Genomic DNA, 22,559 nt, shown 5'->3' on the forward strand with positions numbered 1-22,559 from the left:
GCATCTAATAACACCGTAAGTAATAAATTCATAATCATATATGAGAATCTCCTCTGAGTATTGACTCTATTTACAAATTTCACACTCAAGGCAATGCATATTCCATGCTATTTATTTTCTTCACTGTGTGTAAAAGACTGAAATTTAAAACACCACTGATAGTGTACTTAGTACATAGTATAAACACATGAGGAAATCTTAGAGCTGTGAAAAAAATACATATTTTCAAGGGCAAAACACATATTTATATTCACTCACATTTTCTTGTACTGCACACTGACCATCTTGAAATAAAAGCTAATTAATCAAAGAGCTTTCAGGGTGGCTATGTAGATGCAGGAGAAATACAACATCTCTAATGTTACAAAGATATTTTAGTAAGTACTCATACATGGAGAAGAATCCTCAAAACTCTTGAGACATTGTATACTACTTATATCCGTGGCTTCCTCTCAGCCTCAACAACCTTGCTTTTCCAGTAATAAATTGGAACCATGTGTGATATTACCCAGCACCTCTGCTAGAACAGAAACCTGCATCTTTCTCCATCTGTGAAATCACTGTTAATTATTTTGTGGTTTAATCTTGTCTTTATTATCCTTTTCCCACGATTTAACTAAATAACAATACCCAGTTCCTGAGAATCCGGTCTCTTTGATTTTCTGATCTAATTTGGATGCTTATACGAGAAAAGAATGCTTGCTGCTCTTTGTAAACTTAATTATAAGGTTAAACGGGAGCAAGGAAAAGACTGCATTCGTTCTAACATAAATTACCTTCTCTCTGCTGGAGGAGCATTGTCCGCTGCTTGGACAGTGAGCGCGTAAGTCCGCCCGACTATCAATTCCACCCCCGGAGCGATGGTGATAAGCCCTGTTGTTTTATTGATGACGAAGTCTCCCTGAGCCCCAGTCAGGATTTCATATGTGATCTCCCCATTTGACCCTTCGTCTGCGTCGACGGCAGTGAGCTGGAATTGAAAATCACAACATAAATCCCCTTGGGACTTAACATTTTATCATCGTGTCATTTTTTTTTTTCCTACCAACAAGTTCGCTTTCAAAGACAAAACACAAGTAAAAGAAGTTCTCTGGGCACATAGATGCTTGTTTCCTGAAACATGAAGCTACAATGTTCTAATATCATACTGAATCACAACAGGAAAGTTGTTTTTTTTTTTTAATCTTTTTTTTTCCTTGAGACTGATAGGAACAAAAATTTTGAGAGAGTGAAGACTTTTTGTTATTATGACTTAACAAATAGGAGAAAAGAAAGACCTTGACAGGGTATCTGACAAACCTCCAGGACATTTATCTGTTGTGCTGTTGCTGCTGCTGTTGTTACCACTCTGGCTCATCTGCTTTTGGGCCTGCATGTACATTACTGCTTTCAGGAAAGCAAATATATTCAGGACCCTGAAATTTTACCATATAAACATTTCTAGAAAAATATGCACCTATCCATCACAATTTTGAAGTAGCTTGTATCTAACAAAAATGCATACTGCCATGATTATTTATGAAAAGAACTGTTATGAATTTCATAGCAATAGCAAACTGCTGGTCATATTAAATTTTTATGATTATGGAACATCTAATCAAAAATAATCATTTTAATGGGTAATCTTATGATATGCATTTTATAATCATTGTGTAGAGATTCTAATTTTTATTACACCAAAAGGAATGCATGGGATTAAGTAGCCTCAGTTTAAAAACAGAATGAAAATACTTAAATACTTTCATTGGCTAAAGATCACACTATTATTGTAACCAATTATATAAAAGTGCTTATTTCATCTTTTTATTATTACTCATCTCCATGTTTCTCATCTGTCAAGTCACAGTCGTTTTTAACTCATACTCCATTGGGAGTATCATTAACACCTTGACGTTTCTGTTTCAAGAAAATGTAAATAATGCACATTTACTTTGAAACATCCATTTAATCTCAGGGACACTGTATTAATTAAATGATTCTTTTTAAAAGTTTGTGCTTATTATCATCAAGATACGTAAACAAATGTCTTTATACAGCCCATCATGCTTAAGCAGATTCAGTGTGGACCTTACTATTTTTATCATATGCTGCTTTAAAGAGACCAAGGTGCATACAGATATCAGTAACAGCATTAGCAGGGAAGAGAAAAGAACATCTGTGAGACTGGCATTAGTGTGCAAGTCCTGAGATGGTGGTGTTAAAGATGGACAGCTGTGGTTGCCCGAAGGAAAGCCATTTCAGGAAATAGTTCTGGGACTTACACAAACATAGCTGACACAATTCTAAAGGCAAAGGAGAAGCAAATTATTTGCAGGAACAGTCAGAATGAATGATGTATATTTATGCAGAACTATTCACGCCAGACAAACTCATTTTGTTTTTTGTGTGAATAAAATTAGAAAATTAGAGGATGGGAATAGCAGAGGAGATAGCAATTCTGATTTTAGTAAATCACTTAAATAAAATGTCTCACAAGAGCTTAATTAAAATTGCACTCAAATTGGATTCATATTAACATTTTTCCTGAGACTTAAACTGCTTAGAGGAATTTAATGATAGAAGGGGAAGAGTTAAGAGTGAGCATTGAGGCCTGTGCTTCAGGGATGGAGGCACTGTGGCTTGACTTAGTTAGCTTTTTCATCAATGTCATAAGAAGGGAGGGTAAACTGGAGGATTATTAACTTGAAACCAGTACCAATTTAGGAGGTGTTGTAAATATCAAGGAGCAATGCTCAAAACAGGCAGTAGGAGCTTCCCCCAAATCAGAGCCAGCCAATGACAGAAAAGTTAACATATGCAAGGAATGGACAATTAGCTCCACCTATCTGAAAAAGGTTAACACTTCAGGATTTTTATATGAATGAGAATTGGGACTGGATATCAGGTTCAAGAACTGGCAAGTTATTTAAGTTTGTTTATTCAGCACAACTCATAAAACAACGAGAATTGAGTAATGATTACATCCTCCATGATTAAACCGCTGAATGTACTCCCACTGTTTCCGCTAGTGACATCTAAAATACACTCCTTCCACTAGGATGCAGAAAGAAGGGCGGGAAATAGATCATAAATAATGACAAAGATTCCAATCATGCCAGAAGCAAAATTGGCCAATGATTTTCCTCGTATGTAGAATTTACAGTATATAAAAACTAATTGAAAAATATTTCACTACAAATGTAAAAATGTAAAAATAATCAATTTTATAAAAACTTTTGTAACTATTGTTCTTGGGGTTTTTGGTGACTGCACAGAATTAGTGTGTTTTGAGAATGTGATATGTAGTGCCATGCAATCTTTAACACATCAAAACACCTTTGATTAATGTATTATTCATTTTAACAGGCTATAAGTCTTGGTATGAAAGCTGCAAAACCATTTTTATATAGAACTTATTATACAAGAAATATATCTCTTGCATATGAAATATACAAAAAATTAAAATGCAAATAAGTAGTAAATATGTTCTATACAATAATTGCCCTACTTTTAAGACAATGATTTAAAATTATAAATTGCATTTTGCAATGTAAAATTTCATTAAATCTCTGTTACTCAGGTTCATTATTAGAACCAAGAGTGTAATTTTAATTCTTTTTTCCCAATATGTTGAATGGAATATGGATTTAGATGCTTCAGATTGACAATTTACAATGAGGCTAAATCTGTAAAGTGAACCGTATGGCTAGAAAACCATGAACAATATTGCAGCCTTTCTACCAAGAAACTTTGTAGAGGTATACAGTTGGCTATTAATTAATACTTATCAAAATAAAAATTAAATTCCATATTTGGTAGAGGAAAAAATCAATTTAAAAAATCATCCATTTCATTATGATTTTGACCACCTCTTGTATTCCCTGCCAATATGGTAGGAGCAAAGTATAATTTAAATTTGGTAAATGGAGTCTGTGTATTTTTTTCACATCTTGCCATTACAGGAGGGTAGATTTTTACTAACAGAAACCTATATTGACATATTGTGATAAATACAATTAAAAAATGAACAAAATGAATACTGGAGAGTGAATCATCGGATAGAAGATCTTCCACTCTGTCTCTCCTCTTCTCTGCATATCTGACTTTACAATAAAAATAAATAATTAAAAAAAGCTTAAAAAATTTAGTAGCATAATACAATATGCCACATACTGGGATCTTATCATTCTATTGTACTCAAAGATTGTTGTCTAATGGAAAATTCAGAGCTAGAAGATGAATATAATTGCATTTCGATGATACACAGTTTTAGTTTGAATCTTACATCCTACATTTTTCTGTAAGTTATATTTATTTGAAAAGCAGTGTTAGAGAGAGACTGGGAGAGAGCTCCAATCAACTCTTTGGCTTCTTGAATGGCTGCATTGGCCAGGGCTGGACCAGCCTGATGACAGAAGTCAGAAGCTTCTTCCCAGGTTTCCACTGTTGGTTTAGGTGCCCAAGAATTTGAAACATCTTGCCCTGCATTTCCAGGTAAATTTTTATGCAGTTGGATCTGAAGTGGAACAGTCAGGATTGGAACTGTTGTCCATATAGGATACAGGTACTGCAACTGGCAGTTTGCACAACACTGCCCCTCCCCCCATTTTCTGTGTTTTTAATAAAGCAAACTGAAAGCTATGCCTTATCAGTGATCATGAAAATACCCATTTTGATTTTTGAATAAAAAGAAACAACATTTTCTTTTGCCAGCACAGTGTTATTTATAATTAGTTTGTAATCACATCATCAAAGTACTTATTTTCAAAATTCTGTCCCTGTGTTTACAATGCACTTTGGTCTCAAGACCACCAGGCAGAAACTGCTTTGGGTCAAAATCTAAACAGAATTGTTTGCAATTCCAAGGGCAGCAAGGGGAGGACATTTGAGTTTTATTATTTTCTTCCCACAAAAACCTGTATTTTTGTCTGTCTTGAATCCTTATATAAAGCTCAATCAACTTGGAACTGCTTAAGGTCCATTGGTTCTTTCAAGTAGCATAGTTGATCTAAGCCCAAACACTTCCACTGGTCTAGCAAATAAAGCATAGCCAATTTATTCACATCAATTTCTACTCTCTTTCACACCTTGTTGAGTGTTGGTGCTGCTTTAAAACTAAAAACACACACTGCACTAACCACTTATACTAACCACTTTTTTTTTAACAGATCTTAGCATAATCCAAGATGATGAGCTTTTTAGTAGAGGAGGTGACTGGCAAATACACCTTTCACGTGCATTATTCAAGAAGAGCTTTCAACATCAGCAACAACAATGTCATCATTAATTTTTATGGACCATGAAAAGGATTGTTCCTGGACACGGTTCTCTGCTTTAGGTGTTCCTCCCCGCCCCCCTTCCCCCCCAAAAAAGAAAAAGCCATGGAATAAAAAATAACACAAGAAGACTTAAAGCCATTCCTTTACATTTCCTGAGGATGTGAAGGGTTTGCATCTTTTTTGTGTTGCAATTTTATAATGCTGTTGTGCAACTTTTTTGATTTTCATTACTCAAGCTCTGACAACAGACAGTATTATGTTAAATTTGCTACTGCTATTGCATTCTCAACCCAACTTCTGTTCTCATTGCCTTAAATAAGGATTTCTCTAAAACTGATTTTCAATACATTCCCAGCTCATAAGCCTTGACTCAACAACTTAAGAGCTCAATCTCATATAGCTATTCAAGAAATGCCATATTCTCTACAATGCAAAATCTAAACTAGTCTGCTGTGTGAGAAAATCCCTCTGATGTGAATTGATAAAGACAGTGGTCCATTTATTTATACGTTAATTTGTGGCTGAAGCTCCACTCTGTAAAAGGCAGACTGCAAAAAAATACAGATTGAGTAATTTCTAAGAAACAGCAGGTGCTCAAGAAAAAAAAGGTGAGAAAGTATACTTATTAGAACTGCTTTAACAATAATAAAAAGGCATTATGAAAATACAGAGGAACCTCTAATAAGGATAGGTTTAAGAAAAAGTCAATATGTATTTAAATTAATGAAAGATAATAAAATCTTTCATCATTCAATTCACTCTCTGAACAGCAGTCAACTTATTATATATAATGTCTCATGAAATCTCTAGGGATTTAGCTGTATTAGCCCATAGCTAGCACTAACATATCCTGTTCAGCTGCTTGTCTTAGTTCTACAAAGCTGGAGAGCCTTGTGAAGTTCTACCGAAATCTTGTAACTAGTGAAGACTTTTCAGGTCATTTTTCCATACTGACTTCTTGATGAAGCTTCCCAAATACTCCAGTTCTTTTCATTGAAATATAACAGTGTAATTTTGGTTGTGTTTTTTTTTCTGATTATTAATCTGAGAATAAGGCATGTCTTGAAAAATGGGGTAAACTTCCTAAGAATTAGGACTGTGTTCTATTCCTCCAGTGCATTTATTTCAGCAAAATTACTTGGAGAATTGTTTTATTTTTATAAGCTGTACAGAAAAAAAAGCCTTCTCTCCACACACACATACACACATAACAGATAATATCTTTGTATTGTCTAAGATAGTAAACCTTGAGCTGCAGGACTAGGGTTACAGCATTTACTAGGGTAAATGCACTGCCTGTGATGTCAGTATCCAATATGGGCATCCCAAGTGGATTTCTGTCCTGGCTTCTCTACTTCCGACCTACCTCTCTGCTAATTGCCTGGGAGAAGAAATCGAAGATGGCACAACTGTGTCGACCTCAGCCACCCTAGTTGGAGAACGTAAAAGAGCTCCTAGCTCCTGGCTCTGGCTTTGGCTTTGCCCGGCAATGGCTGTTGCACCCACTGGGCAGTAAACCAGCAGACAGAACATTTATTTCTGTTTCTCTCTTACTACATCTCTATTACTTTCAAAATAAGTACAGTTTTAAATAAAACAAAAACCCCTTAATATCCAATTTACTAAATTAGAGATATCTATAGCCACAATGAAAATATAGCCAGTAATGAAAATACATAACTTATATAATTATAAAACCATTGTTCATGTATAACACATATTATAGAAAAACTATGACAGCATTTCACAAATTTTTACAGCAAAATACATATCTTTTCATTTTTTTCCCTCAGTAATATTTAGGATTTCCTTGTTCAAATCCACATACAATTTTATAAAAATACAAGCACCTAAGCATTAATTATGGAAATTGGAGCATTGGCCAGCTTGACTCAAAAATACACTAAACATTTAGTAAATATATAATTGCAGGTATGGACACATTCCCTTGTAAGATCAGTGTTTCTGACTACTTGTATATCCGGGAATGAGGATATATAAGATAAAAATGTAATCCCCAAATGTGGTTGGACTTTTGGAACAGCAAATATGTCATTTGATAAATCTGCATTCATCACTGGGGTGCCTAGGTTCATGTTTCATCTCTATTCCCGATACCAGATTGATTATATGGAGGGACAAAAGTATTTAAAAGGTCTAGATGCTCTTCATTGCACTTGTGAAATTTGAATCTTAGTCATGGTTTATCAAGAGGATAGGTGTCAGTTCTGATTCAGTTTCAAATCATCATTAAGAAATGATTGTAGGAATGGAAAACAGAGCAATGGCTCTAAAGTACAGCCTGAGGCACATATCCGATACAGGGCCTGGTTTGAGTTCAGGCTGCTCCACTTCTGATCCAGCTCCCTGCTATGACACTCAGAAAGCAGGGGATGTTGGTACAAGTTCTTTGGCCCCTGAACCCATGTAGTAGATCAGAAAGAAGCTTCAGGTTTCTGACTTCAGGCCAGCCTGGTTTCCACTATTGTAGCCAATGTTCACTGGGAAGTGAATCAGTGAATCATGGTCTTCCTATCTGTCTCCCATCCTCTCTGTAAATCTGCCTTTCAAATAAACAAATCCTAAAAATCTTACAAAACTACACATATTCTTATAATGCAATCCAGTAGTGTCACTAATATTTAACAAAGGGATTTGAAAATTCATGTCCAAAAAGCATGGACACAGGTTATAAGGGTTTTCCATTTAATAGTCTCCACTTGGAATGATGTTTCTGCATAAGAAATCTGATAAGCTGCAGTCCGGCCTATGAGATATTAGTCATCACTAAAAATAGATTTTGAAGCTGTGAAATCACATGGAAAAACTTTAGAATAATAATAGTAAATAAAACGCCAGATATTGTATGATTGCAACTATATTGCATCTTGGGAAAGAAAATACACTAGAGATCATCAAAAGATCCATGGCTGCTGAGAGGTGATAGTGACAGAAAGGACAAATCAGCAGAGCCGAGGATTTTGACCACAGAGAATCTATTCAATGATACTATAGCTACAGCTACACCTGACTATGAACGAACACTAACCTACAGAAAGTGCAACACCACAAGTAAATCTGTGTAAACTGTGCACTTGGGTGATGATGATGACTCAATTGAAGCTCATCAATTGCAACAAATGTACTCCAGTGGAGCATGTTGACAATGGGAGAAGCTATGTATCTGTAGGGGTTGAGATATATGGGAAATGTTGACACCTTCCTCTCAGTGTTACTGTGAATCTAGAATTATCGTAAAAATGAAATACTTAATGAAAACAGAAATGACTGAAAGATACACTTTGACATGGCAATTGCACAAACTGAACATTAATCTGGATGTGTGCACATGAAAGGGAATGAAATTATAGCACCAGTTTCTGAGCTGATACATTCATAACTTGAAGATTTTAATGGATGCTTCACACGATAGCAAATGAAATAAAATGTGTCTACAATCTGCTTAAATATCTGTTACAGTTACAGAAGGCAAAGATGTATTTTAAGGTAGAACTCCCCTATGTTTAGTTCATTACCCTTGAGATCATTCTAATTGTGTATTCAACAAACAAGATAAGAAATATACATTAAGTAAGAACTCACTTTAAAACTGGGAAGGGGTTACAGTTTCATGATGAACCCATACACTTCCTACAAGCAAGAAGAGCTATTATGTGATAAGAAGACAGTATATATGTCATGCTTATTTATTCATTCATATCAGGCAAAGATTAGACTGACAAATATACTGTAAACATGACATCTGACAATTAAAAAATTTGTTTTCCAATGTTCTCATTTTTTAGGAGGGCTTACTGTCACTTTTGTTCTAAGGCTTTCAATCTATATGGTATCACATTATCAAACCAAAAGCAAATTTACTGACTTTCCAGCCAGTCAATGGGAAAGGCAGCGTTGATGGAGGTTGGAAGTGGGTGGAGCAGAAAAGCAAAAGCCATATTCTGCATGGGAATTTGGCAGATCACAGTTAGGAATCGTGGTTTTTTTTCATTTAATTTTCCCCCCTCATGTGAAAAAAAATTGTCATTCTGTTTCTAGACTCTTGGAGAGTATTTTATAGCCACAGTATTCTTCCACTACATATAAGAAATAACATTAAAACTGCTAAGTATAAGACTTGAATTCTTGCCATTTAAATGACTTAAAGAGGCAGGGAAATAAACACTAAATATGATATTTCTTCATAAACTGAACATCCCTGAGAAATATATAAAATACAGATCTTTAAAGGAAAGAGAAAGTCCTGTTTGATTAAACACATTCAATGGCAGAAATCACTTTGAATCTACCCCAGGACAAAAATGTTTGAGATGCAGTTCTGGAACAGTTTCTGTAGTTTCTTGCTGGATATTTTTCTACATAATTACTTTGGTTTACACTGTCAGTTATAGGCAACATCACATGAAGACAAATGTTACATCTTTGCCTGTACAAACTGTAATTTTGCTAATTGTGAAAAAGTATGCATCAATAAATAATGTGGCTCTCTAGTTCCACCAATTGACTAAAAAATAAAAGCCAATGCATTAACTATGTATCTTCTACTCATGTATTCACTCAGTAGTTCTTACTGTATAGGCAATCCACCTTCCTTGCAACTTCAAATATTTATTAGGAATCTAATGTATTAAGCATATCTAACATGCCAGAATCTACAGTTGTACATACTATGAAGCTAGAAATGAAATAATTTAATTCTACTGTCAAAAAGTGGGCAGTAAAATGAAGTTAATCAATATGACCAATGCCATAACCATCTATGGCTGGTATGTAAGGTGGCAATTTAAAAATATTTGCTCACATTAATACACAGGATATTCAGACATGGGGTGAACATTAAGGTGACTGCATTATTTACATGCTATCACATATCTTTCTGGAAAGTTCAAGAAATACCTTGATTCACAAATTAAACATGGATAGCACTGAATCATTTATAACACACAGTTGCAAATGATGTAAAGTGGTTTATTTTTGCAATTTGTGTCTGTATATATATATATATATATATATCTGTATATATATATATATATATCTCCACATGGTTAAGCTATCTGGCATTACAGTGAGGGGCAATACACACAAGCAAAACAAAATGTTCTCACTTCTTGGAATTTTAAGTTGGGGGTTAGGAAAATATCTTAAGTTCAGAGAGCCAGAGGGTCAGTGAACTGATGAGAGGAGCTATGCTACACGGATAGGACTCATGTGTATTTGCATCCATGTAGGTATCCATGTAGTGTGCAAATGTGATAAATGGCTGCTGACAGCAAGATATCAGTGAAGGTTCTTCACTTGGTTTTTGGGTTACAATATGCTATTTATCTACTGTAGTGCAATTTCAGGAACTATTCAGGAAGATTTGCTAAGAATTACCTTCAAAAACTGAAAGAATGTTCCCAAAAGGAGGAGGGAAATATTGAGGTGGAGGAAGTAAGTAAACAGAACATAGAGATACTTTCAGGTGCCGAAAGGTGCCTTAATGGGACACAGGCAAGAAAGGGAGGACAGCCAATGATAGAGCTGCAGAGACAATACCAACAGAAAGGCTGTTGTCCATTGCAGAAGGACTGGAACTGCTTTTTAAAGGCTCCGTACTATCTACCGTAATTAAATATGGACTTTTAATTAGCATTACTTAGCATGTAGTATATAGAAATCATTAGGTATAATTTGTGGCTATTTCAATTTTCTACAAAATAGGGAATATCCTGGAATTCCTGACCTGATTCTCAAGGTTAGAAAAAAATCTAAATCAGCTCTCTATGTAGCTGACATGTGAAATCTTCAGGGTTTGTTTCTCAATATAGTTCTGCCAGTAAACATTGCAAGGGAACATGGTAACTGATATTGAAAAAACTGAGGTGAATCTTTGTAGTGTTTTTCTAAACAGCTGCGTAGGTATCTGCATACACAATCAGTGTGGAAAGTAATGGAGTCAAGTACTTATCATATTTCCAAATATCCTCATAAAAATATTACATTTTTGTGATATATCCACAGAATCACCAGAGCACAAAACATATTTTTGAGGCAGTGTACAGTATATTTCAATGTAGTAAATGTAAATAATGATTTAAATTAAGACTAATGAAAGATAAATGTCAGTCTCACTGGTATGTTTTTCAAAAGTAACACTTCACTATATTGCCTAACTTTTCCCCATGGCAATATTTCATTTCATTTAGGTAGCCAACTTATGGGAGTTAGCACAATTTTATTAATGCAGTCTTTGGTATTTATCAACAAAGAACCAAGCAAAATGATAGGAATCTTTAAACTCCATGTTCAAGATAATCTATGTGATATATATTCAGATTATTTTAAAGTATGAATAGCACAAATAACTGTATCTGGCAATAGTCAACTTTGGCATACGCATACACTTTTATTTGAAAACTAAACCTAATTTTAAAGCATTTAAACTGGATTATTGTATAGAAAAAGTAAAAAAATCATTTCTTTAATAAATTCATTCAATAACACATTTTCTTATGCCCATGGAAATTTACTTTTCTGCCTCTGTTCTTACATTAGGTAATAGTTACCTGTATGACACTGTCCCCAGGGCTCATGTCTGTGTAAACATAGACATCATAAGATATCTCAGGGAAGGTGGGAGTGTTATCATTTGCATCCATCACTCGAATATTGACAACAACCGGATCACTTTCTTGCACACCATCGAAAGCTGTTATCTTTTAGGATACAAAAACAGACTTAGTACTGAAGGCATACAAATATCAGCCATACAATCTTACACTCTAAAAGGTTTCTAGTATGTGATTTATTATAGTAAGTGTTCTAAGATGTTCTGTCAATAAAGCAAGCACTAATAGTGTACTATATATATTCAGAAACATTTTAATGTGCTGAGAAATAATTATTGAGAATTCTCTCTTTCTAATATATGCATTAGTAGGCACATTTTAAATAGATCTGTAGAACACCTTATAAGGTTAAAATTGGTCAATACCATTCCTAATTCGCAATAATTATGATGTAATTCTTAAAATTATAGAAGATAATAAACTTTTATATCTTATATGTAACAGTTTTTTCATAGTCACTATTTTTCTGGAAGTTAAATGGGTTCTCTAGACACATAATATCTTATTCTAGCAATTTATAAGTGAAAATTTTAGAAGACTCACTGATGTTGATTACCATTGGTGCTTAATCACTTTATCAACATTTTAATATCTGACAGTTAATTTAATAAACAATAAAGTTCTGTATGAATGATTTCTGAATTCCACACTGATTTCAGTGTTATATTCATGTGAGATTTATTGGAAATGATAGTCTTTCCTATGTAGCCTTTTCCTGAGCCAGTTTTTTAAAATAAATAATCCAGTTTGTACCCCTCCATGCATCCTTCTCCTGTAATTTAATTTTAATAATTTAGAAACAAGGTTTTTCTTTTTCTACATTTACCTTTTACCTTTACATATCCTTTAATAAATATTCACAGTCATAACATTAATGAACATCATCCCCTCCCTATTTATTTTGCTTAACTCAAGATATCTCAGTCTCAATGCTCTCACGGTGATGCAATGTGTTAGGCTGGCACACTTGGGGTGCCCACATCCCACGGAGAGGGACCTAGAATCCAGCTGCACTTTCTTGATATCTGCATTCTCACACTAAACATCCTGCAATGTGGCCTTTAGATGGCTCAAGATTTTGAACCCTTGCCACATGCGCTGCATTCCTGGCTCCCAGCTTCTCCCAGGGAGAGTCACTGCTGTTGTGGATCTCCATAGAGTAAGCCAAAGGATGGAAAACCTCCCTATCTCCCTGTCTCTCCCAAGTAAGCACAAATGCAAAACACAAATTCAACCATCTCCTTTTGGTTCTTTGCTGCTGGGGCATCAGGACCTGCGTATTCTGATATTTTCTCAGGTTGTTTTCACATCAGATGCCAATAGTAGCCCTCACAGTTGTGATCATCAAAAGTGCCAACAGACAGTGCAAAATGTTTTCTAGAGGGAATCACTCATTATCCTCAATTGAGACTCACTGGTCTAACTGTAACAGCGAACATCAGGAAGCTTTCTAAAAGAAAAAAAAAAATTCATGTATTCTACTATATACTCCCGTTTGAGATAGTTATGAAGATATGACAAAGAGTAAAATTTTCATTTATTTGTTTAATTCTGAAAAGCATTTTCCCTATGGAAAACAACACACGTTCAAAAACTGAGAAAGAGGGCCTTGCGGCATGGCCTAGCGACTAAAGTCCTTGCCTTGAAAGCCCCGGGATCCCATATGGGCGCTGGTTCTAATCCCGGCAGCTCTACTTCCCATCCAGCTCCCTGCTTGTGGCCTGGGAAAGCAGTCGAGGACGGCCCAATGCATTGGGACACTGCACCCGTGTGGGAGTCCTGGAAGAGGTTCCTGGTTCCCGGCTTCGGATCAGTGCAGCACCGGCCGTTGCGCTCAATTGGGGAGTGAATCATTGGATGGAAGATCTTCCTCTCTGTCTCTCCTCCTTTCTGTATATCTGACTTTATAACAAAAATAAATAAATCTTTTTAAAAAAACTGAGAAAGAAAAAATAGGATAAATACACTTAAGGAGCTTCTGGCTATTGTATTTTCTCTAATACTGCTTGAAAATAATGCTATTTTGCTCAAATGAATGGACTTATGAGTTGGAAAGAGATATGTCTTTTAATTATATCTATCCACAAATATGAACTGTCTTTACCGAAAAGGTGTAGGTTTGCTGTTCTTCCCTGTCCACTGGCTGAAGTAAAGTGAGGTAGCGAATAATTCCAGTCTGTGTTACGGTGAACACTGAGGTGTAATCATTTAGAAAAAGGTGAAGCTCTGGGTCTTTCGTCTGTGAAAGAAATGACACTATTTAACATGTTGAATTAATAATGTTGCCATCAGTTCATTTGCTAAATTTAGGTTTTGAAATCTACAGTAAAAACCACATTATAGTATTAAGCATTTGGAAGAAAAATGAAAATCAGTTTGAAATTTACTGATTCACACAATAAACAATCCAAAAGATAGGAATCTTGCATGGTGGAACACAAAATTCTACACACAGGCATAATTATTGTTAGAGGGAAAAAACGGGGAGAACACCAATCAATGCAATATGTTCCTACCAATTACTTCAAATTAATATTTTTTTCAGAACTACATTGGATTCAAATAATAATAAAAGGAAAAACTGAGACACAACTTAAAAAAATTTTAACATCTTCATTAATATGAACAAATGCATACTAATACCTTTTTCTCACCTATAACAAGTAGAAATAAAGTTGGTTATGTGCTACTCCTTAACATCATGCTTTCTCTTTTATGTTAACTTTATAAAGATTTGCTGAAGAAAAAAATGAATATTCAACTTCAGATATGTTAGATGATATGCTTAAAAATACATATTAATGGATTTGGCACTTGGCATTGATGAAAGAGTCTAGTCTCTCACCACCTCTCTCTCTCATTTTGTGTCCCTCCTCTTCCTCCATAACTCTTTCAAGTAAATAAATGCTGTATTAAAAATGATAGTATAGATAAGTATAGATAATAATTTCCTTAAAATGTTTATTAAAAATGATCAAATATATGAAAAGATAAAAGGAAAGAGACCTGTATCTTCAAACATTTAAGTTGCTTTCCATTAGTCAGTTTTTAGCAATCTAAATATTTACAAAAGTAAATTATAAAGTGAATATTCTAACATATTTTCAATCACATTAGTGGAAGACTTTTAGTAATTTGTTACTTACAGCCCCAAATGTGATGAAATTCAATTATTATTTTAGAAATAATTAAAATGTAACATGAAGTTTGAGTCAGAAACAAATAGCATGCTTCAATTATCTTAAGACTTTCTTCATTTTTATATCATTTAATTTTTCATTCATGTATGGATATTTTCTTCCCTACTGTAGCAATAATGATACTACCTCATAGAATCTTTATTCATGTCCTTAGACCTAATAAAACAGGGGATTATGATTTGCTTCTTAACTTCTTTATCACACATTTACTTCCCTTTCATTTTTTCCTTCTCTACACACTTTATAACTTCATTGTCTCTTTTTTCCCTTATTCAAATCATAGGATCTGTTATTAAATTTGTTATATCCATCATAGAGAGACATTCATATGATTCACAACCCATAATAGGCTGTAAGTGCATTCCTTCATAGCTTTATTATGTATTTTTAGTGTTTTCATAAGTAAGGTATTAGAACAATTCTGTAATGAATAATGAGTTGCATACTAGTGGGTGCACATATATGACTACATTACAGCATGCTTGCTGCAAATGACAGTTTAACTTGTCACATAATGCACCCCAACAATTCCATTGCCAAGTGCTTCCCATTGTAGGATAATGAAGATACCCATGCTCTACGGGCAAACTTTCTGATACTGGATAATTAAATGACGCTAAAATATTTCATTAATTTTTCTGTCTCGGTTTCATAAATCTTTTTGTAAATACTAGAGACCAAGATAACAATATCCAGAACTAGATGAATTTATGTGGAGAAAATAATGAAATGCATAAATCTAGAAATATGATACATACTTGCTTTGTCTACTTTGCAGTTAATCTGATTAACATTTTTCGACATTCAAATGTATTTGAAATAGTAACCTTTACTATATAGAGAATATATGTAGATGCTATTTTAATTAATTTTCTAATAGTTTTATTATATAATACAATAAGATATTTTGAAACATTTAATAAATTTCTATTTCAAAAATTTAAGTTTAGTGTTAGGTTTATTATACTATGACTGCTCCAAATATATGCATCATTTTATGAATTTACATACCTTGACATTATGATAGTTTATTTTCCACCTTTTTCTACCATGCTATGATATACTTGAGCAGCAGAATGTTAAATTTGTAATGTTACTAAAGTATTATACTGCCATGATAATACGAGGGAAAACGACGAAAGGGATAGGAGAGAGGGAGGAAAGTGGGAGAAGAAGATCATATGTCCTTACAAAGCTATTACAAAAAGAACAAAAAAGAGTGTTTCCTATAATGCTACCACCAGATTTCAATGGATACATGTAAACATCAACACTTATTTTTAATATGTGTTTTTATATAAAGATTTTACTGCACATGACAGGCAACAACTTCAGGTATACCAAAATTTGAAAAGGAACAATATGAAAATATGTGGAATGAGCATATACCTAGACATCCATCAATTTCTTTCTCAAGTTAAATTGTTTTGTTCTTCAGGTCCCATTCCTGGCACTTACTTGGGAGTTCACAAATAATATAAATTCCATATTCATGTAGTTCTGTCAAAATTTGTACTTTGTATTACTTTTGACCATGGAAGTGTAGCATGTCCATAATTTTCATGAATTCAGATGTAAACGGACAAATGATGCTGCAATTTAGTGTTCCAGTATCAAAAGTAAATTTTAAGTAGTAATATCTGTGAGCCTGTCTCAATGAATCCTAGTCTGTGCACGACAGCTGATTAACATCATTTTCCCACCTTACATAAATATACATTTATCCTAAAATGCATTTAATGTTGACATTACTGCATTCATTATACATGAAATTTGGGGAAGAGTAAAATAAACTTAGAGACACTCGTGTAAGAACAGAAAACAAGAATACAATGAAAAGGGCTTAATCATCAACAACATATAAACACATAAAACTGTTATATAACTTATCATGTTTAAATCAATTTAGCTTTCTACTGCAAATCAACTATAATACAACACACACAAGATTATTTGCATGCTTATATATACATACACAGAACACAGGTATATATATATAGGTATATATATATATATATATATATATATATATACACACATAATTCCAAAAGTATAAATGACAAAGTACAGCATGAAAGTGACAGAATCCATCAAACAATTTCAATTAGTGTAGTTGTCTCTAGTCTCTACCTCAAAAGATGCAATTCCAAGTAAGATATATGTTAGAAAAGTCACCATGACTAAATATTTGTCATAGACTTTGAGAGTACTAATATTTTAAGATGGTGTCTAGGTAAAGAACATAATGTGGCTTCTAAGAAATTTGATACTATTGTAGTCAGCAATATGTTGACTATTAAAGCAGTTAATAAATGAAATTATAACTGATACAAAGTTTTAACAGATAAGGACAAGATCAAAGGAAAACTCCACAGCAAAAGAAAAAAAAAATCACAGAACAAACACCTGGTACCTACAGGAAGTCCACCAGGCGGGACCTATATGCAAATTAAACATGAAATAAAACTGAGTGTAAAGGGTCACAACAGATACACAGCACACGAACACACAATAACATAAAGGGAAATATCCCAGTACATCTAACTGAATAAATTTCCCAAAGTATATATGCTAATGTTTATCTTAGTAGCTACACATATGATAAAACAATTATGCTTATAAATCAATTAAACACTTAATACCTTCAAAGGTATATTAAATTAAATTTCAATAACACCTTGAAAAAATACATTTTATTGAGTAAATCAATTTGCATGAAATTATAAATGAATCATTGACTTTTTACATGAAAATAATGTGTATGCACACATATATGTCTAACAATTAGAAGGTATCTTAAGTACAAACACTTTCATTTTCTTTTGTTATCACTTTCACTGCGACCTTAGAATTCTTAAAGTCCACATTGTCAATCACATCCTATCCTTGTTACTATTTGTTAAACTTTGGCTTATTGTTCAATTAATTAAAGGAGACAAACACTCCCTAATTTTTAGTTAAGTGGATCCAATTATGTTTCACTCTTGGCTTTATTTCAGAAAAACCTTAAGAACTGACCTTTGAGCAGCAACTTTTCTTTGCTGCAGGGGTTTAACCTCCTTTTCTAAAGGTGACAACTGTGTGACCTAACATATACTATCTCAAACTGTTTACCCCTATGAATACTTTCAAATAAACAAGATTTTTACTACTTAGTAAAATTTTAGTCTCTGAACTAAAAACATCGGTTAACACAGATCTTCACAAATCCTGGTACAGCAGGTAAACTGCCTTTTGGATAACTGCATTCTGTAGCACGGTGCCATCTTCAAGTCCTGCTACTGTGCTTCTGATCCAGCTCCCTGGTCCTCGGGCAAACACCAGGCAGTGGGCCAAACACCGCATTTCCGACCTTGTATATGAGAGACCTAAACTGAATTTTGGGTCATGATTTTGCCCCAGCCTAGTTCTGGCTGTTTTAAGTATTTAGGAAGTGATTTAGTAGAAGGGTGAATTCTCTCCACTCATGGCTCTGTTTCTGTAATACTCAAATAAATGATAATAAATACATTATTTAAAACAGAGCAGTGAATTAATTTACTTTATAATGATACAGATCTTTTTTTGACAGAGATAGAAATGACTCGAAGGACATAAATGTGTCTTCAGGATTATTAATGGCTTTTTTTATAGATTCATTTTTTGCCCTTGCAAACGAAAGATTTAAAGTACAATAGAAAAAGTAAAAGATTGTTTTTATATCAATATGATGGAAAGGTTTCCAAGAATTGCAGTTATCCAACTAAGGAATGAGCCATACCATGAATCAGCTACTTAGTTATCCTTAGAGTTTTTAAGCATACATTTGATATCCTCATTGCTTTAATACTGCCCAAATGTATTAGTTCACTGAAAGATTATTAAAATCTATTAAAGGCTGGGGACTGTGTTGGATCTTTAGAGTGCATGTTACTAAGAATCAGCACTTATCCACTTCACCATGCAGTGTAATAATAGCAATTTATTGCCCTGACTTAACAATTGCTCATTAACTTTGTAAACATTTCTTATTTACTTGAATGTAGAGCATATGTTAACCAACTAATACCAAAGTGCCTATTTAACTTACATCTTCTATGTCCTTGTCCAGGGCTATAATTCTTAGAGGAGTGGTCAAATTCAGATTGTCAGAAATGGTTGCTCCCACAGGGGCAGACTCCAGGATATAACCTTGATAGCTGGGCATTGTGAAGTATGGACTCTGATTGTTTTCATCCAATATTTCAATATGCAGACTGGCAAATGCAGGAAGAGGATGGCCATTATCCTGTTCAGCCTGAAAATGGAAAACAAACAAATATGAGTTTAAACATGATGGTTGGTGGTTTTGTCTTTTTTTCTTTGTTTTGATTTTAAAATAAGGTGATCACAATACTACTATTTCATATATCCAGATTTTAGACAATCATGATACTTTCACCATCCCAACTCTTTCCTTTCTGATTTATGTCACTTTCCATGTTCTCTGTGGAAGCTCACTATAACTGGGCATCACAGAAAGATCTCTACAAAGACACTAAGAAATATAAATGATACATGGAAGTAGAGAGAGGGTCAATCAATTGCTTAGTGTGTTTTCTCCAAAATGTGTGCATACGTTAATGAAAAAATGCAGATTATTGTGATCGCCACTACTGTATACAATAAGGATTTTAACTATACAAAAGTTAAACTGTTTAAACATACATCTGAGAAAGAAAAAATAGCATGAAGAAACAAGCAGCTGAATTAATTGCTGGTAAGTTTTAAGAGACATAGAAAAGGAATTCTAATCCAATTAAAAAATACTAAACTTATTTTTCCTCCTTTTCTTCTCTTCTTATTCCACACTAAAATGTCAATGTTTGTATATTAGTGAAAATGCATCTGCTGAAAGCTTATCATGCAAAGTGACTGTAGAACCAGGCAAAGACTTTGGGAGGCGACAGGGTCATGAAGTTAGAGGTTTCATTATTGGAGTTTTTGGTTTCTCCTCCTCTCCCTGTTCTGACTTTCAAATAAATAAATTTAGAAAATACTTAAAGTGAATAAATAGATAAATAAAAAGCAAAGTTTTATTTGAAGTAAGTCCAGGCAAATATAAAAATACATATACGTTACATTGGAGCCAAAATATTTAAAGCAGCCAAACACTGTTTTTCAATTCTTTTAATAAAGAAATTTTGGTATTTTCTCAGTCCTGGCAAAAGAGGACTGAGAATGTAGAATAACATTTTTTCCTGTTAGTTCCTTTAAAAATTGATTTATTGATTTATATGGAAAGTAGAGGGACAGAGAGAGGGAGAGGCATCTTCCATTTGATGGTTCCATTCCCCAGATGCCTGAACAGCAGGCAACTGGCTACATCACAGCCAGGTGTCTGAAAATACACTCTGGTCTCCATGTGGGTGATGGGGAGTCATGTTCCTGGCCCATCTTCCTCTGCTTTCCCAGGAACGTTAACAAAGAGCTGTATCAGAATTGGAGCAGCTGGAAATCAAGCCAGTGCTCTGACACAGATGCTCTGACACACAGTTAAGCAAAGGCTTAACTTGCTGAAAGCATAATAACAGCTTCTCTTTGTTTTCAGTCAGCAGTGAAATAATTCCTATGGTATTTAATGCAAAATGTTTCAAATGCATATGATGAACTTGAAAACAGAAGATATAATAGGAATTACTACTAAGACATAGAAAAAGACATAAGTTCAGGGGTACAAAAGTCACTTTTTGCAGATAGTGAGCTAATAATTTTTTAATATTACAAAGTGCCATAGAACCCATTTGGTGAATCTTACGCACTCATCTTGTCTGTGCTTACTCATCTCAACTTTTCTTAAATTTAATCAGGTGTTAGTAACCACCATCCCTATAGAATTGTTCTTGTTCATCACGAAAACTAAATATTTATTTTCAATACTCTCTTCACTTGACCAATTTTGTGTAATGTTCACAAATGTTCACAAGCCTTCCACAACCACACTTCTGATTTTCTTCTTATTTTACTCTCCAGTGTTTTCAACTCTGTTTTGTCATTTTTTTTCTTTTTCTTTCCTACTTCTAGGAATGACTCCGGAGTTTGAGCATCTTCCCTTTTTAAAATCCCTGCCTGGCTGATTTAATCCAACTTCATGACTCTAAGCTGCCATTATTATCATGGCTCTTAACATATTTCCAGCCCAGAACTTTCCTCTGCATTCCACCATCTTTGTCCATCTTTGTAATTAATAAATCTTCTAGGATGTCTAGGAAATACTTCAAATGAAAACAAAAAATCTGATCTTTATCTCCACTCTGTTCCATTCTGTATTCCTATGATGCAACTACACATTACTAGTTTCTTAATTGTTAATTTTTTTTGTAACACATATAATTTGACAGAATTTTTTTTTCTTTTTACTGTAACTTCAAAATACCTACAGGAACTACTTACCAAACCAAGTACTGGGGTTCTATCACCCTGATCCAACTGATTACCATTTGTTACCTGGATTATTTTAATCTCCCAACTTTATCTTTTACAACTGCTCAAATAGCTCCTATGATTTTATTAAATAATACCTAGATCACATCACTTATTTCCTTATAATTCTCCAATGAGTTTACATTTCTGTAAGATACTACAAGATATGATCTCTTATTTTTTTATATATTACTCTTTTCTCTCAGTATTTGGTGAACATATTGTCTTTCTGTTGCTGCACTTAAAACCATAATTACCACACAAATTTTACATTGGTTGTTCTTTATACTTCAAATGTTGTTCCTATGGCAACTATTAGTCTGTTTTTAGAGCCACCAAAAAAGATACTTATACGCCACATCCAAGTGCCTGGGATCAACTCCCTAGTCCGAATCCTGATTCCAGCTTCCCATTAGTGCAGACGCTATGAAGTCGCAGTGATGGCTCAAGTAATTCAGCCATTGCCGCCACAACCCTTCAACTTGGGAAGCTTGGACTAAATTCATCAATTCAACCTCCATGTTGTGCAAGCCTCAGCTACCTTGGGCATTTGGGAAGTGGATATGTGTCTTCTCTCTCTTCCCCTACATCTTCCCCAGGAGCACATAAACACATTTCTTGTCATATTCTAAGGATTTTATCTATGAACTATTTTGAATATGTTAAAGGCTAATTCTAAATTAAAAAGACACTATAAAAACAAAGGACTCCTAATTTATTACAACACGTGATGATTATTTTGATCATTTGTTGTCAGAATTTTTTCATTAGAATACAGTTGCCAAGAAAAGAGAGATAGATGATATTTTGGTTAATGCCAATTTATAAGCTTATAATTGTGCCATGAATAAATACTGAATGAATGAATGTACTCCACAGTAAGAGAGATACACATTACTGCAAAAGCTGGCAGTGGTCTTCTGGGGGAGCGGATTAGACTGAGCAAGTTTGTTTCCCAGTGTACCCAGGCAATCAATTTCAAGACGCCCAACAAACTTAATCTTCCTGAATTACTGTAAGTGATAATT

At 34.0% G+C, this 22,559-nt stretch overlaps 1 protein-coding gene across 1 annotated transcript in view; it reads right to left on the reverse strand.

The window, feature by feature from the left end:
• Positions 1–22,559, reverse strand: part of PCDH15 (protocadherin related 15) — a 548,396-nt gene that overhangs the window by 249,025 nt on the left and 276,812 nt on the right. Inside the window, exons 10-13 of the mRNA XM_058671280.1 lie at positions 19,160–19,366; positions 13,995–14,129; positions 11,828–11,977; positions 777–970 (exon numbers count right to left, since the gene is read on the reverse strand). Of these exons, the coding sequence (XP_058527263.1) occupies positions 777–970; positions 11,828–11,977; positions 13,995–14,129; positions 19,160–19,366 (686 nt within the window). The remainder of the gene's footprint in view (positions 1–776; positions 971–11,827; positions 11,978–13,994; positions 14,130–19,159; positions 19,367–22,559) is intronic.

Source organism: Ochotona princeps, chromosome 13, assembly GCF_030435755.1.
Source record: "Ochotona princeps isolate mOchPri1 chromosome 13, mOchPri1.hap1, whole genome shotgun sequence".
Lineage (NCBI taxonomy): Eukaryota > Metazoa > Chordata > Mammalia > Lagomorpha > Ochotonidae > Ochotona > Ochotona princeps.